Consider the following 17,297-nt stretch of genomic DNA (forward strand, 5'->3'; position numbering starts at 1 on the left):
ACATTAGAAACCCACTTTGTATTGAGAGCTGCGTGAAACTTTCCTTGGGTTTGTGTTGATGCACGTGACTCATTTGATGGATGAGGTTTAGTGCTGAGGAGTAATTAGCAGCATGGAGGAGAAGAATAATGTTGTTCCTGGACTTTCAACTGTGATCGTGTTGATTAACAGTCAAACTAAACATATTTATATATATATATTTTGTTTTTATCTGAAGCACACAACCCAGAACTCTGACAAAAGTCCACAGGTGAACCTCACCCCTAACAATTTTACCTGCTGTTCAAGATAAAATAACCACTCACAAACTGTTTTCCCTGTGGATTTTTTTTTTCTAGCAAACATCATCCACAATGAATATTTAAAAAGTTAGACAAAATACTAAAATGCATTCTTTGCAGTCTCCCAGTATATACAAGACAGTTTTTCTGTAACAGCCTTCAAATACACGGTGTCATGAGTGGGATTGAGTCAGATTTCAGTGACGTAGTCGAACAGACAGGGCATGGTGAGGTGGGGCTCCGGCCTGGGATCCGGCTGCGGCGCTGCAGGCTGGGACACCGGGGCTCCGTCCTGCTGCTGCGGCCGGCGGTGAGGCGGCCGTCTGAAGGAGAGGTTGTATGCCCGCCGGTACGAGCCCAGCCTCTTCCACACCTTGAGCTGAGGCTCACTGGATAAGTTCCTTCCACGAGTCAAGCTCTCCCCGGGGACACAGCTCGCCTCAAAGTCCCCGTCCTGCTCAGAGCGCCGGCACACGGCCAGGAACGCTGCCAACCCCGCTAGCAGCAGCGATAAGCCCAGCACCACCATGATGGTGAACTCTGGATCGTGCACTTCTGAGGGATAGGATGGAGGGGGTGGGAGCGTCGGAGAGATGCTGGTGATTGTCAGGCTGGACAGAGTGGCGTTTTCTGTGTGAGAAGCAAAGGTGAAGTTGGATCCTGGGTCGGTGGTATTCATGTTGTCCCGGCCCTGCGTTGACAAGAGAGATAATTGTCAGTATGTTAAAGTCAGGATCAGTGGGTCTCAGTACAGAGGGGGCGGAGCATTCTCGGTGGGCCCTTATGATAGACATTTTAACGTTCAACAACACCTCATCCTACCCATCAAACAACATTTATTCTCACTTTTATTGAGCCAAGCCTATAGGCCTATGCTGCAGAAAGCAGAGTAAAGTCACAAACTTGTTCAGAAGAACACAAACACACACACACACACACACACACACACACACACACACACACACACACACACACACACACACACACACACACACACACACACACATAAGCCTGACAGCTGTCAATCACATGGCGCTGAAAACTCAGATAGTCAAGGACTGACTCAGTACTTCCATCTTTGATAAATCTAAGATTACACAATCTATTTAGATAGATATAGCCACAGCGGTCTATAACATCATTTCTGAGCTCTATTGATTGAATTTATTTATTTAAAACAGGGATAATGCACAAAAGAAACATTAATCTTGTAAAGCAAGAAGAGATGCTTTGAGCCAGGTTATAGCAACAATTGCTAATTTCCGCCTGTAGTCCCTGGGCAGGTAAAGTGCTAAGCAGATACAATATTAAGATTAATTGAAATAAGACATAATAACCATAATATTTAAAAATTTGACAGAATGCACTAATAAATAAAAGCACGGAAACAAGAGCGCCAAATCATAAAGTGCCAATTTCCCAATTTGTGCCCAATTTCTGAGCTCTATAACAGAGAATAGACTCTAGTCTAGTTGACAACAACACAAAGCTCATTCAAATAGGCAGGTGGTCAAGGCTACACAACATTCTGATAAAGAAATTATTTATGAAGGTTACACTGACTCACCAATGGCAGTTGACTCTTCCATAAAACTTTGTACATGCTTAGTCCTCTTTTAACGTTTAGCGCTCATCTCCTTCATGGCCGCAAATTTGCCGAGTCGGCAAATTGGCTGTAACTGTTAAGGCTGATTTATGGTTCCGTGTTACACCAACGCAGAGCCTACGGCGTAGGATACATGGCGATGCGCACCTACGTTGCGCGTCGCCGCACGCCGTAGGCTTCGCCGTACCCTACGGCGGAGGCTCTGCGTCGATTTAACGCGGAACCATAAATCAGGCTTTACAGCCGATCAGCGTTGGCTCACAGCCCCGATGTGTTCAGGATAGGGATGTCAATAATTAATCGATTTTCGATTAATTGCCGTTATGAAATTACCCGATTAAAATTAACGATTACAATTAATCTATTTATTTATTTTTTTTTTTTTGTTTAATTTCAGCAGCTGGTATTACGCCCGGACCACATTTAATGCGACACCACACGCTGCCGCCGCGGCGCGCACATAAAGAAAGAGACGGCGGATATGTTTGGTTTTAGTAACATCATGCTCAGGCAATGAGTCTGCAATGGCCCAGACGGGAGACACATGTAGCTCAGTGCTTAACTTTTATTTCTAATCCACTCTATATTCTTCTGGTTGTTCTCCGATATGCTCCCCTAAAGCCTGAAGGTTCCGCCTTAAATCGACGCAGAGCCACCGCCGTAGCCTACAGCGTAGGCTCTGCGTCGTTGTAACGCGGAACCATAAATCAGCCTTCACCCGGTACATACATAGGTTCCTCTAAACATCTGTCCCCGCTACAGTTTTAACTAAAAGAAAATGTGCTCCAATACAGCAGGTCTCATAATTTTATTTTGAACACTGCCAAAACTCTAACTTAAAACGTAACTAGAACTTAAAATTTGCTTGACACAAATTACACTATTATAGCTGCTGCTACTACTAATAGCCTTGAAGTGCACTTTATATTATATTCCTTGTGGTACAAAAATGTCTTTTTGTTACTTTTGTATCAAATAAATATTTGATTAAGGAATAACTTAAAATGTCCTTTGTATTTTATATAAGCAAAAAAAATTATGTTTGTATCTCAGATTGGGGAAAAACGCAGCTTATCAACTAATCGATGATCGATCGATAAGGTTATCAACTGTCAATTAATGAAATAATCGATAATTTGCATCCCTAGTTCAGGACAGTTGTAAAGTAAGAATTAGCCTACACTGGCCGCACAATGCACATTTTATCGTAATTATAGCCTACAATTTACGATTATATCATGAACGTATCACACAAAACGGGGCCCTATCATTGGGCCCTATGAGCTTGTGGGCCCCGGGGTGCCGGCCCCTTCGCCCCCCTCTGGCTCCGCTACAGGTCAGGATGTTGTAAAGGTTGTGTATGCTTGTGTTTTCTGTGACTGTGTTTGAAGTTAAATGCTTCCATCAGGGTGCCATGCGTCCCGTATCGATACGCTGTGTTCTGCCTCACCGGCCGAGTCTAACCAAGCTGAGGAGGGGCTTCATTGAGAGGCTTATGCTGATGTTTTCCTTTCATTAGGATGATACACCCAAGGGCTTGAAATGCACACATGCACAAATATGCATAGAAACTCCTGGATGGGCACACAGATGCGGTGGATGTTTGGCATTTGCGACAATTATGTAGCTATTAAATCAAGGACTACAAAACAGTTGATGCTTGACAGGCTTTCTTCAATGTAAAACAAATTGGGTTTATTAAAATGCCCCTTGTAAAATGCAAAGCACCCACCTCTTCTACCCCACTCTCCAATTATCCCCCCCCCTCCATTCTGTGCACCGCCATCTTCAGCATGGTAACATTTGTAAATGTCATCATCCCTAATTCAGAGGAGACAAAGCATGGCTTATCGGTTTAAGGGAAACACATTGGGACGTGAAATTATTTTTAAGACCAAATGCCAGGAAAGCTGTGAAAAGGCCAGTGGAGCAGGATGGCTCGTTAGAGAGTCAGTTCATTAGTCAGCGCTTCCAAGTACAACTCACACACACACACACACACACACACACACACACACACACACACACACACACACACACAGCTATTCAAATGGCAAACTTTCTTCCTCCACCTCTCCCACTGTAGCCTGTACATATATTCACGACGCTGCTCCCGCTCCTTCATCCCACATTATTGTTACTCCTTCAGATCTGACCGCTCAGCTTGTTTTAGGAAACTAAAACTCCTTTGTTACCTTTTCACAAGAACACGCAGACTTACCTGGTAAAGTCTGGCCAATGGCACACTTTCAAGTTCTCCACTAAAGTAAAAATGTATCTTTTTCTTTCATTCATCTGAAATAAATGTTTCTTTTCCATGAACAATTGTTATTATCTCCATGGTGAACAGAGAAAAGGATGATGTACTGAAGTGCAGCAGATGTCGAGCCCTTATTCCTTAATGTTTAAGTCCATATACCAAATACATCAAAGTTCTCCCAAACAGCGTACTGCATTATGCATCTCCATATGTCAACCTGCTCCCAGCACATGTCAAGTGATAATATGTCAAAATATGGATTTCAGACATTTAAATCCGGCAGATCTAAAGTGGAAGTGACATTAATATATTTTCCAGCCATCCAAATTCAATTTTTGAAAGTATTTCATCATATATTTATTTATTTCTATCTCTGTAATCCTAAATACTTAACTTTTCTTCAAGTGATGTTTCAGCTGTTTGAAATCAGCCCTTTCTGAGATGTATACTCACACCCACACTTTGGAGTCTCTTTAAAACAACACCTTGCTGAGTTCCAGTAACCGAGGTCAGGCCTGTTTCGTGGGTCCACACGCTTGTTTTTCCCCCTTAAACTGCTACTTTCCCAGAAACAGAGTGGGAAACAGTGGGGAGGACGAGGGGGAACAAGTGGAACAGGGGGAGTGACGCGGGTAACGGCACAACAACAGCCAAATCTCCCTGTTACTCACGCGAAGGGAAGTCACAGGAAGGATCGTGGGGCTTGTTTTCTGCCACACGGAGGTGAAGTGAACAATCTGCACATGCTCCACTAGATCCCACGCTCAACATCTGGCTCTGCAACATACTCTTACACTTCACACACCCCTCTCCCTGAGCTAAGTGGTTCATTCCACAGTGTAATACCCTATTCATCACTCACCAAGCTGACCCCCAGTGTCTTTCTCCTCCCTACTCCCCCTCCCCTGTCCTCCTCTTTCTCCTCTCCTCTCTACGTCTCTTTATAAAGCTAATGAGACTGAAGGTGGGCCCCTCTTCATAGAGGGGGTGAGAGAGCGCAAAGGAGGACACACACAGTCCAGACGGAGAGTTTGAGAGCACCAGTCTGTGTATTTGTACATACCTGAGCTCACACAGACATGTGCTGTAGGGCCTGGAGTGTGTGTCTCTGTATCCAGTTGAATATGCACTTAGAAGCTCCGGACACATCCACAGAGAAGCGGGACGCGACGTGAAATCAGCCTCGTCCCGCGCCAGCAGTGTGTGCCTCCCTGGATTCAGAAGTCAGTCCTATGACATGGCCCATTCACCAGCAGCACAGCATGCTCCGCTATTTATCTGTGTATGGTGCAGAGCCGTGCTGTCTGCACGGGGACTGGGCTTTTAGGGCTTTCTTCTGGCTGCCTGCCTGTAACAGAGGGAGAGAGAGGCTCCCTCTGCCAAGCCACGGTGGGGCTGTTGTTGCAACAAGACACTAGGCAACAGAGGATGTGGGCTGAATGAGAAAGAACACTGATTTGTTGGTGTGTTTGTACAAAATCATCAGCAACTTAAACAGGACTTTTACAGATGACCGAATACAACTCTTCAGGTTTCTCATTAGTTGTACTGGTTGCTAAATGCAGTTGTGTGTTTTACAGTCAGACTGCAAAGAATATAAACATCACAGCATTTTAACATACAGTACTTCTTCTTTTTTTTTTTTTTTTTTTGAGATCAATAGCCAAAGTAACAATGGTACATACATCTTCATAACTATTTCGAAGAAAAAAAAAATATAGAAAGATCACTACATTCAGTGACCGTAGTGTACCATGTATCACTAAAAGAAAATCAGAAGTCGAAGATTTTTTTTCCTTTTTTTTTAACCCCTCCAACATAGAAACATAAAAATAAAATAAAAATAAATGGATATAAAATTATAGCAGTACAAGAATTAATTACGCAAAAAAAAGAAAATAAATAAAAAGAAAATAAATAAAACAAATTAAATTAAATTAAATTTTAAAAAAGCAGCTCACTAAACTATTAATACAGTACTTCTAAAGAGAAATATTTCCTTGTATACTATAGTAGTTTGCATTTGCATACATTTCTGCATTTAGTTATGTTATAATGAAACTATTTAATGAAACTACAGATTCACTGTTTGTGTTTGATGTGCAGGTGCAGGCAACGGATGCAGATCAGGGGGAGAATGGCAGAGTTTTGTACAGGATTCCTACTGGTAAGTGATCTTTTTTCCTTCACACTGTCTGTCTTCATTCACAGACAATCCACTAAATATTACTAGACCAAACCCTGAACAGTATTACTGAAGCGCTGTAATGCAGTTGTACAAAAAGGGTGCAAGGTATAGAAGAACATTGTTTTAATGATTTCAGTCGATGTGGCTAAATATTTTAATTTAAGTTGTTTTTTTTTCTCATTTTTAACTTTATGGTTGAGTACGGTCTTGCAAAAAAGTAAAAATAGCAGGAATGAGAAGTCCTTTATTTTATGTATTTATTTAAAGGTTTAGTTATCAGGGAGAATGCATTTAAACACATGTAAAATATGCCAGAATTAGCCAAAAAGGCTATTTTGCATCTGCTGACCCTGGACTGGTGTAAAATAGTCAACCTAAAAGAAAAATTAAGATATAATCAATAAAACATTTCCGAATAAGATGCCTACATCAGAATAAAGATTAAAAGGTAAGAGACTAAGCTAAAATAAATACACACACAGGTTAACATAAGCTCAACAACAGACAATTGCTACAAACGAAAACAGAAACAACATGAAGCAGCAACAGTAACATCAACATTAATAACACAAGACACAGTAACACACTAACAGGCCAAAAACAAACAAAACAAAAGCACTTAACACAGAATAAGCATATTTAAAATATCCAGACTTGCAACATCATTTAGTAGTTTATACCTCCGTCTCTGGCTCCAACAAATTGAACGACATTTGATCAGATAGCATTTACATGATCTGTCAGATAAACAAGTGGAACTGAGACTGAACGTTTAGCTAGATTTCCTCACTCCCCCCCTGGACATGTGTTTGGTTTTGTGCACGCATGCACGCAGGGAACAGCAACAACCTGTTCAACATTGACAGACGGACTGGGCTGGTTACGAGAGGCCTCAGGCCTCTGGACAGAGAAACCAGCAGCTCCCACGTGTTGGAGGTGGAGGCCTACAACAGTGACGAGGGCAGCATGAGGAGCTCCGTGAGGGTGAGAACGTGTAGAATAAACACAAAGTAGTGGGCACGCAAAACCACATGCAAGTTTGACCTCAGTGCTTTTCATTTCATATTAAGCATGTAACTGGTCTTCTGCACTGATTTTTTTCTTTTCAAAATTGTCTTTCCTGTGTAACTGCCCTGATAAATGTTCTCTAGGAGGCTGGATTCAGCACCTTAAGTCGGTTTGGACTGTAGTTTTGCCTGTAGAAAGTCCTTTCTTTTTCTTACCACATGTCTTCATCTGCAGGTGATCGTATATGTTGACGACGCCAATGATGAAGTGCCAGTTTTTACCCAGCAGCAGTACAACCGCCTGGGCTTGAGGGAGACGGCCGGCATCGGCACCTCAGTGATCGTGGTGCGAGCCACGGACCCAGACACCGGTGAGTTCAGGCGACGTTACCCAGTACTCGAGTTGTAAAAAAAAATCAGGGGGCATGGTGGATTTTATCATATGGGGGCAGATAATTTGTGCTGCTTACAAATATAATATATTACAAATAATAGCAGTGACCAAAACACCTGCAGAAATACTGCAGGAATGACATAGCAGCAGGTAAATGCAGCCTTCTGTAACTTTAAATATCCACTGGGCTTACATCAAATACATCAAAACACAACAATAAAAAACAGTTTTCTGAACTTATCAATATGATTCTGTCCTTCACAGGATAAGTAAAATGGATCACTGTAAAAACTCAAAATCTTAACAAGAATATTTGTCTTTTTTCTAGTTAAAATGTCTCATTTTAGTAAAAGAAATCTCATTACACTTCAAACAAGACTCATCACTGGAAAAAAACAACAATTTTCACCTGTTTCGAGTAGATTTTCACTTGAAATAAATAGAACAATCTACCAGTGGAACAAGATTTTTTTGCTTTTTTTTTTTAACACTTTATTTATAGAAATTTTCAGATTACATTACATAAAATAAGAGTAAAATAGACAATAACCATTACATAAACAATAATACGGAATACAATAAAAGACCAACAGTGACGCAGACCTGTAAAATTAAAATAAATAATAAAATAAAAATAAATAAAATAAAATAAGGGGGCAAAGGTCACATTGGTACCATCTGTTACACTGTAAAGCTGACTATCTTACCAGGGAGGTGCATAAACAAGGTAAGCGGGTAGAGAGAGCATCAGTGGTCTTTCATATGCTCTAGCACAGGACTCCATATTTGGAGAACTTAAGATTTTTTTGCTTTTAATAAGAAGATAAATCTTGTGCCACTGGCAGATTTTCCTACTTATTTCAAGTGAAAATCTACCTGAAACAGGTGAAAATTGTGACATTTTTCTGGTGTTATTTTTCTGGTGATGACTCTAAATGTTGAAATAGCAGTAAAACCACATTCATTGATGAAATGACATACAGTAAGGTATGGAAAGGGGGGATGGCAGTTTTACAGGGGGGATGATTTTGACCGTTTTTATTTCAGGGGGGGGTGCCATCCCCCCTCATACCCCCTCATCCCCCCTCAACTCCAGTACTGACGTTACCCCCTCTAGCAATTAGTGGAGCATTTAGACTCAGCCCTGAATTGTGCTCTTGTAGATCCTCACCCCTGACACTAGTGGGTGCTGTCCCACAGGAAAATAATAGATCTTTTTTTTTTTTCTTTTTTTTTCGTGTTTGAACAACATTGTATTCACTGTATCTGGCGTTTAAATCTCTACTTCTCCTTCACGGTTGAAACTTCCTCTCTCCACTTCCCCTGGTGTAAAGTGTTGCTTAGGCGCGTCATGATGCATCTGGTGCTGTGACATGCATTTTCCAAAACATCCGAGCACGAATGAAACGGAAAAAAAAACACACAACACCCAATGAAACAGCTGTGACAGCTGTATTAAATAAAACACACAGCTGAGGAAACCGTAGCAACACTGCAACAGCTTTATTATTCTAAACTTTCACAGTTTCTTTAAGAAGACAACTTTTTCCCCCTTCATTTGTGACTAAGCATGTGTCTGTCTGCCCAGGTGACGGTGGAGCCGTCGCCTATGCCCTCGTATCCGGCTCAGACCGCAAGTTTGAGGTGGATGTGAGCACAGGTCTGGTGACCACCGTGGACTACTTGGACTACGAGACCAAGACCACGTACCTCATGAACGTGTCGGCCACCGACCAGGCTCCACCGTTCCACCAAAGCTTCTGCACCGTCTACGTCACGCTGCTCAACGAGCTGGACGAGGCCGTAGCCTTCTTCTCCGCCGGCTACGAGGCTTCGCTCCGGGAGAATATCGCCACGGGGACGGAGGTGGTCCAGGTCCAGGCCCAGTCTGCCGACAACCTGAACCAGCTGACCTACCGGTTTGACCCCGACACGTCTCCCGCGGCCCTGGCCCTCTTCAAGATAGACAGCGTCACGGTGAGTTAGGGCTGGGCAATATATCGAGATTTTAATATATATCGATATATTTTCAAACATGATATGGTACGAGACAATATCGTTTATATCGATTTAAAAAAATTTTAAAAAATAAAAAAAAATTACTTTTTTTTTTTTTTTTTTTTTAATGATTTTGATATAGCTTATTTTGTGACAAATTGACTTGAATGTTTTATTTGAGATTTGCACAAATGTTTTATTATTTGCACAACTGTCAACCTCAGTGGAAAATTCTGCCTGTTACTGTCTATATTGTATTAATTGCACAGTGTATTTAAATTTAATTGTTATGCAGGAAAGGGATATTTGTTTTATTTTATTCAAGAAGCATTTTTATTCTATAGCCTATATGCAGGCAGTTTATTTTTATTTCATTTGTTTTATACATTTTGATATTGTGCAGACCTCTGTTAATAAAGGAACCTGTGTGACATTTGGCACGAGGCTTTGTATTAAAACTGACTGTTTTTTTAAGGGTTTGCCTCAGAAAAAAATGAAGCTAACAGAGATGCTATGCTATAATGCTTTGGGAGAAACCCCAATTAAGGCACAGAAAAAATATCGAGATATATATCGAGTATCGCCATTTAGCTAGAAAATATCGAGATATGACTTTTGGTCCATATCGCCCAGCCCTACGGTGAGTGAAGGGGCAGAAAAGAGGAAGAGCACAATCAGCTTTACTTCAAACACTACACCCACCTGGTGTCTAATATGTCTCATCCATTAACCATACTGTGATTTAACAACACCTCATCCTCTGTGATTTATGCCAGCAATCTTGTCGCTGCGTGACTGTAAGCTGATCAAAGAGCGATGGCTCTTTGAAGTCATTTGATTTCTTTCATAAATGAAAAATGGGGATTTTTTTTGTTGTTGATTTGTTTGATACTTTTTTCCATTTCCTGAGTTGTTAGGGCTGTTTTCTGTTGCTCAAAGTGAATTTCCAGCTTGTCAAGGTTTTCTGCTCACGTCCGGTGTTTCAGGGCCGGATCACGGTGACGGGCCTGCTGGACAGGGAGAAGGGGGACTTGTACAGCCTGACCGTCGTAGCTGATGATGGGGGACCGAAAAAAGACTCCACCGTGGTACGTCCCTTCGTTCTGAATGGAGTTTCTGTAGCCGTAACCATTTAAGTGGTCGGTCCCTGTTGTTTGACTCTGTTATTACACATGTTATGTATTCTTTTGTAGAAACTCAGTGGTATTCCTCTTTTATTATTTGCATCTCTCATTGGAACTGCAGAAGGTAAGACTTTAATTTTATTAACCAAATTGTGTAAAGTAATCATTGATATTTCGGTTTGGTTTTCCGAGTTGACTCATTTTAAAGGGGACATATAGTGCCCCTTTTTTTTAAAAGAAAAAAAGCTGTAATACAAATTAGTTTTACACTTTCGCATTACACTCATGGTCTGGATCTGTGATGTCAAAACAAACATAAAAAAAAGACGTTTGTTTATTTTACTTGCCCTTATTTTTTTATATTTTTTTTAATTTTTACTGCCCTTATTTTTTAACAACTTGTGCTTTTTATTATTTTACCTCTTTTCTTATAATTTTATTTCATTTTATTTGTTATTTACGGAGTCCCTAAAGGGACACAGATTTTTTATAATGAGTTTTACGCGCGCACGTAAAACCTTTAGTGAGCACGTAAAGTTGTTTACTTGCAAGCAAAGTGGCAATGTCCTTATAATGGAGTCCCAGGTTAAAATATAGCTCAGCTAAATCCTGTAATGTAATTTCCATTCATAAACAGAGCAGGGCGCAACTGGATGGTCTCCTGTTCCAGCAATACTCCCATGTACTTGTTTTTACGCGCTCACGTAGAACAACTTTTAGGCGCTCACTTATAAGTTTTGCGAGAGCGCGTGAAACTTTTTAGTCAGTGCATAAACGTTTTACGTGCTCACGTAAGCAACTTTACGTGCTCACTTAAAGGTTTCACGTGCGCACGTAAAACTCATTATATAAAAATATAAAAATCCATGTCCCTTTAGGGGCTCCGTAGTTATTTAAGCGTACTCTTAAATTAAATACTTTCTGAAAACCACGAATGAGATGTGTACCTGCGGTATCTACTGCCCTTAGTTTTCAGCAACTTGTGCTTTTTATTATTTGACCTTCTTTTCTCATAATTTTATTTCATTTTATTTATCATTTACTGTCTAATTATGTCTTGCTGCTTTTAATGTTGATGTAAAGCACTTTGAATTACCTTGTGTTGAATTGTGCTATATAAATAAACTTGCCTTGCAAAATGTTCCTCTTAATTTTAACCTACAAATGAGCTCATAACTTCACAGGTGTCCATCACCATTGTGGATGAAAATGACAACAGTCCGGAGTTTGACATTACCTCCGATACTTCTGTCAGCATCCCAGAAAACACACCCATGGGGAAAAAAGTGGCGGTTGTGCTGGGAAAAGACAGAGACGCTGGATTAAACGGACTGGTGAGGATACCATAACATGCCACAACACGGCTCAGTCTGTTTCCCAAAGCACGTTTGCATTTGTGAAATACTTTACACGTCAACAAGTTACCCAAGGTTCTGCTCGCTTCCTAGTGAATCGGTTTTCAACATCGGACGTCATACGCTGATTATGAAACTCCAGACTAACCCCTGAATGTGGTTTTTTTGGTGACTGTTATTGTCTGTCTGTGCTTTCTCTGTAGTACATAAGTCCAGTAATCATCTAAATAAAAGGCTTCTACAGCTCATTTAATGCTGAGTTCCACAGATAAGATGTTTATTATGCTACCTTAAGAAAATTAACGACATTGTGTCATGACATGACACACTAAATGCTCCCTCCAGATTGTAGAGCTGCAGTTTTTAATACCTTTTGATGAATTAAGGGATATTTGCTAGGGCGTTTCCTTAGTTAGTATGAAATGTACAGGTTTGACCTCATTTAATGTAGTTTATAGAGATTTTTACTCAGCATGATTGCTATATCAGCATTTTTTCTTGGCATAATACATCAAAATAAGATCACTTCAGTTTCTCAGCTGCTGACATGGACCTGAATCTCAGCAGTTCCTGAAAGCTGCCCGACGTACATGTTGTACACTGTTGTTGCTGACCTTTCATTTTTCTGTTGTTTTTAACCACCTTCCAGCTTTAATTTGGGCTTTTCTGCATCAAATCAATCAATATTTTAAAAAAATCATTTAATTTTTTTACCTGGAAAAGAATACACACCTGGTGCAAAAGCCACAGAGAACTGTTTAAAGGTTATGGGTTTTCACCTACATTTCTGGCTTCTTGTCATTTTTCCAAAGGTTCTGACAATGATACAAATGTGTTCAACACTTTTGCTGCTTCAGACTTTGTGGTCGGGATTCACGCTGTTTGAAGTTTGTTATGTAGAGAGGAGATTCACTTAAATATAGTTTTGAAGAGTTTTTGAAGATAGAGAGATTTACAAGTTGTAATCAAGTCGGGGCACCACAGCCAGATCTGGTCTCCGTCAGTCACGATCTGGCCCAGAAATTGATATCCAACATGCCAGAGTGAGCTGGGTCAATGCCCTACATATCAACTCTGCTTACAAATGTTCCTCAGTATATCATGGGAACATGAGAAATGTATAATCAAAGAATACAAAGCCACAAAGCTCAAACTTTAATTTGCATCACTGCTAAAACCTTTGGCCACAGCTTTAAAACATGTACTTCATAACAGCTCCTTGTGGGTATCGATGCAGTGTAACAGGTTATTTAACCCAGTGGAAAATGACCTGTAGAAAATGCCTCCAGAATTAAAATGTGTGTTTTTTAAATATCACTAAAAGTGAGACAAGTTGAAAAAATATATACAGGACTGTCTCAGAAAATTAGAATATTGTGATAAAGTTCTTTATTTTCTGTAATGCAATTTAAAAAAAAAACAAAAATGTCATACATTCTGGATTCATTACAAATCAACTGAAATATTGCAAGCCTTTTATTATTTTAATATTGCTGATTATGGCTTACAGTTTAAGATTAAGATTCCCAGAATATTCAAATTTTAGGATATTTGAGTTTTCTTAAACTGTAAGCCATGATAAGCAATATTAAAATAATAAAAGGCTTGCAATATTTCAGTTGATTTGTAATGAATCCAGAATGTATGACATTTTTGCATTACAGAAAATAAAGGACTTTATCACAACATTCTAATTTTCTGAGACAGTCCTGTACATACATCCAGAAAGAACACTTGGACCTTTGCAGCTCTTTGTATTTTATTTTATTGTATTTCTAAATGATTATATCCTTTGATTTGATTCTTTGGATTAATTTGCTTTTATACTTTTTGATGGTTTTACATTGCAGTTATGTGGGTATTCAGTCGTCTCACTCTCGTTCATGATTCTGTCTCAGGTCAATTTCACTCTGGTGGCAGGAAACATGGAGGATGTGTTCAAGATCAAGACGGTGAACAACAGCTACGGGGAGGTTTATGTCAACGCTCCTCTGGACAGAGAGTCAGTAGATCGCTACCTACTAAAGGTCAGGCAGCAGATCAGATGTAGTCATGCCGTCTTTCACCGCACACGCACATGGCTTGATACCCGTTCACACTGACAGTCAGAACCAAACTAACTCTCCATCAATCTGGTCACAGAAAGATGATGAGCTTCCACATGGAGGAATGTTTGAGGGGATGTTATCTGACATTTGAAGGCAAATTTCTCACCAATCTCAAAGGATCATGATAATTGTTATCTAGAAACTCACGTTCTGTTACCCATCAGTTCATATGTGTTGTTGCAGGTGCGTGCCGCTGATAATGGCTCACCTCCCAGACACACAGACCTCTCGCTCACTATCAACATCCTGGACGTCAACGATAATACGCCTGTTATTGATAGCCAGAGGGGATACAACGTCAGCGTTAGCGAGGTAGGAATACACCTGCACACTGGATCGTCTTCTCCACGGCCGCGATTCTGGGTTGCTCCAAGTTGTAAACGTTATTCCAGCATGGACATTTAACTGATTGCTGTTGTTCTGTTTTATACAGTTTGATAATAGGAATCTTCTTGGGTGTGACTTTCAGAACGTGGGCGGAGGTACGTCGGTCCTGCGTGTGATGGCTACTGACCGAGACATCGGTCCCAACGCCATGTTGTTTTACTACATCACCGCCGGAAACGAGGACCTGACCTTTCGCATGGACCGAATGACGGGCGAGATGGTGACCCGCCCAGCTCCCCCGGACCGGGAGCGGCAGCAAGAGTATCGACTCACGGTGACAGTGGAGGACGACGGCACGCCGCCACTCTCGGTAGGAACAGACCGATACAGAGCAATTTGAAAAAGGAAAAATGATGAATCCCTTCAAAATGACCTGTAAGATTTGAGAGTGTTGATCCTGAGTGAACTGATATTAGTTTTTTTAACAATCTTCTTAATGCAGTATAATCCTGTAACCGGTACTCGAGTTGTAAAAAAAAAAAATCAGGGGGGATGGCGGATTTTATCATATGGGGACAGATAATGTGCTGATTACAAATAATATGATATATATTATTACAAATAATAGCACTGACCAAAACACCTGCAGAAATACTGCAGGAATGACATAGCAGCAGTTAAATGCAGCCTTCTGTAAGCTTTAAATATCACCGGGGCTTACATCAAATACATCAAAACACAACAATAAAAAACAGTTTTCTGAACTTATCAATATGACTCTGTCCTTCACAGGATAAGTAAAATGGATCACTGCAAAAACTCAAAATCTTAACAAGAATATTTGTCTTATTTCTAGTTAAAATGTCTCATTTTAGTAAAAAAAATCTCATTACACTTAAAACAAGACTCATCACTGGAAAAAACAACAATTTTTACCTGTTTCAAGTAGATTTTTTTTTTTAAATAAGTAGAAAAAACGTTTTGCTTGTAATAAGAAGATAAATCTTGTCCCACTGGCAGATTTTCCTACTTATTTCAAGTGAAAATTTACTTGAAACAGGTGAAAATTGTCAAATAAGTTATTTCTCTGGTGTTATTTTTCTGGTGATGACTCTAAATGTTGAAATATCAGTAAAACCACATTCATTGATGAAATGACATAAGGGATGGAAAGGTGGGATGGCAGTTTTACAGGGGGGATGATTTTGACCGTTTTTATCAACTCGAGTACTGCCTGTAACGTCTATCAAAGGTTATATATTTTACTGGCGCAGACATGAATTTTGCACATCATGTGGCGCTCGGCGCTCTTTTGTTCAATCACCACACTACAAACAGTTTTGAATCTCGACTGCATCTCAATATACTTGTTTTAAACACAGTGGTGGAAACTAACCAAATATATTTACTAACATCCACACCTTACTGGGGGGGTTCACATATTGTGCTATTTTAAATTTCTATTACACCTCAAAGGGAGCTAATGTTCTTTCTCCTATAAATGGTTTCAAACCCAGAACATTTGAATCATTAACCTGATGGTTTTTATGCCTTTCACGAGCTGAGGTCCCAGTTTGGATGTGTGGGTTATTAACAGCTGGCCTTTTGGGGTTTTTGTACAGAAAAGACTGAAACTTATAGTATATAATATAAACTAATCATCTGGTGCTCACCAGGTCTTCAGTGCAAGTAACAAGCAGGTGCTTCAGGATGGTAATTGACCATCAGTGAGTGGGAACATCTCTGTAAAAAGTTTGGGCTTTTGGCTTATCTGGAGCATTCGGGTGTGTTAACAAAATCCCAGGGAGGGACGACGTCAGCAGTGATCTGAGGGAGGCAACTTTGAGGGAAGGGTTGTGAGGCCGTTTCCAAACCATTTGAAGTGCATCATTCTGCAGTGGGAAAGATTATTCACAGGTGGAAAACATTCAAGACAGATGACAATCTTCCCTGTGTGTGCATCCGAGCAATTTCACCCCAAGGTCAGACTCCGCGGTGCTCAGAGAAATTGTGAAAAAATACCAAGAGATACGTCTCTTGTATAAGCAGAATGTTACAGCAATAAAATGCTGTGTGCACACTTAAGTGTTTTTCTTTAATGTCTCACATTGTTCACAATTTGCTGTCAGTTTTTTGCTGTTACTTTGCACTTTTAGTTCAAATATGAGTAATTCAGCGATTCTTTTAACCAAAATGCCATGAATACTTCTCTCACGTCTGCGTATGCCGGAGCGCTGCAGCGATGTGTGACGCAAGGATGTTTCACAAAAACTAGGCAGAGAAATTTAAAGACAAAACGACTGGTTGATGGTCTTTACCCAACCGGTTGGCTGTGCAGGCGCAGGAAACACCTTGCTTTGTCAACAGGAAAGCCACAAGTCATGTTTCTTAACAGGCAAAGTCAATTGCTGTTGTTCCAGTCTGGAAACGGTTAAAAAGCTCTCCACATGTTTGTATGTGTGCAGACAGAAGAGTTATTTACTGTACAGTATGAATCATATATGTATCCTTTAAAAAATGGCTGATTAAAAAAAAAAGTCTTTATACAAGTTGTAATTTGTTCATTCAAGACGAGCGTGATTTAACAAAAAAAGAGGCCCATGGCCCATTACCAGGCAATGTCTCTTCCCATCTAGGTCTCCGTCTCTT

The 17,297-nt window shown here is 40.3% G+C and overlaps 2 protein-coding genes across 6 annotated transcripts in view; one reads left to right on the forward strand and one right to left on the reverse strand.

The window, feature by feature from the left end:
• cdh23 (cadherin-related 23) overlaps nucleotides 1–17,297 on the forward strand; it is a 230,210-nt gene that overhangs the window by 166,048 nt on the left and 46,865 nt on the right. Inside the window, exons 27-36 of the mRNA XM_061745915.1 lie at nucleotides 6,254–6,314; nucleotides 7,171–7,319; nucleotides 7,578–7,713; nucleotides 9,325–9,713; nucleotides 10,721–10,822; nucleotides 10,980–10,982; nucleotides 12,043–12,192; nucleotides 14,112–14,240; nucleotides 14,505–14,633; nucleotides 14,791–15,018. Coding sequence (XP_061601899.1) covers nucleotides 6,254–6,314; nucleotides 7,171–7,319; nucleotides 7,578–7,713; nucleotides 9,325–9,713; nucleotides 10,721–10,822; nucleotides 10,980–10,982; nucleotides 12,043–12,192; nucleotides 14,112–14,240; nucleotides 14,505–14,633; nucleotides 14,791–15,018 — 1,476 coding nt within the window. The remainder of the gene's footprint in view (nucleotides 1–6,253; nucleotides 6,315–7,170; nucleotides 7,320–7,577; nucleotides 7,714–9,324; nucleotides 9,714–10,720; nucleotides 10,823–10,979; nucleotides 10,983–12,042; nucleotides 12,193–14,111; nucleotides 14,241–14,504; nucleotides 14,634–14,790; nucleotides 15,019–17,297) is intronic.
• On the reverse strand, nucleotides 53–5,292 carry LOC133463818 (uncharacterized protein C10orf105-like). 5 transcript variants are annotated; one of them, XM_061745544.1, is made up of 2 exons: nucleotides 5,211–5,292; nucleotides 53–972 (listed from the first exon to the last, which is right to left on the reverse strand). In XM_061745544.1, the coding sequence occupies exon 2, from the start codon at nucleotides 958–960 to the stop codon at nucleotides 472–474; it is 489 nt and encodes a 162-aa protein (XP_061601528.1). In that variant the 5' UTR covers nucleotides 961–972; nucleotides 5,211–5,292; the 3' UTR covers nucleotides 53–471. The 5 variants fall into 5 exon arrangements, with proteins under 5 accessions (XP_061601528.1, XP_061601527.1, XP_061601529.1 ...); XM_061745543.1 differs by lacking the exon at nucleotides 5,211–5,292 and adding an exon at nucleotides 4,601–4,726; XM_061745545.1 differs by lacking the exon at nucleotides 5,211–5,292 and adding an exon at nucleotides 4,607–4,718.

Source organism: Cololabis saira, chromosome 17 (genome assembly GCF_033807715.1).
Source record: "Cololabis saira isolate AMF1-May2022 chromosome 17, fColSai1.1, whole genome shotgun sequence".
Taxonomy (NCBI): domain Eukaryota; kingdom Metazoa; phylum Chordata; class Actinopteri; order Beloniformes; family Belonidae; genus Cololabis; species Cololabis saira.

Coding starts and splice junctions, on each gene's coding strand:
- LOC133463818 (XM_061745544.1), bottom strand. CDS start 960: ATGAATACCACCGACCCAGGATCCAACTTCACCTTTGCTTCTCACACA.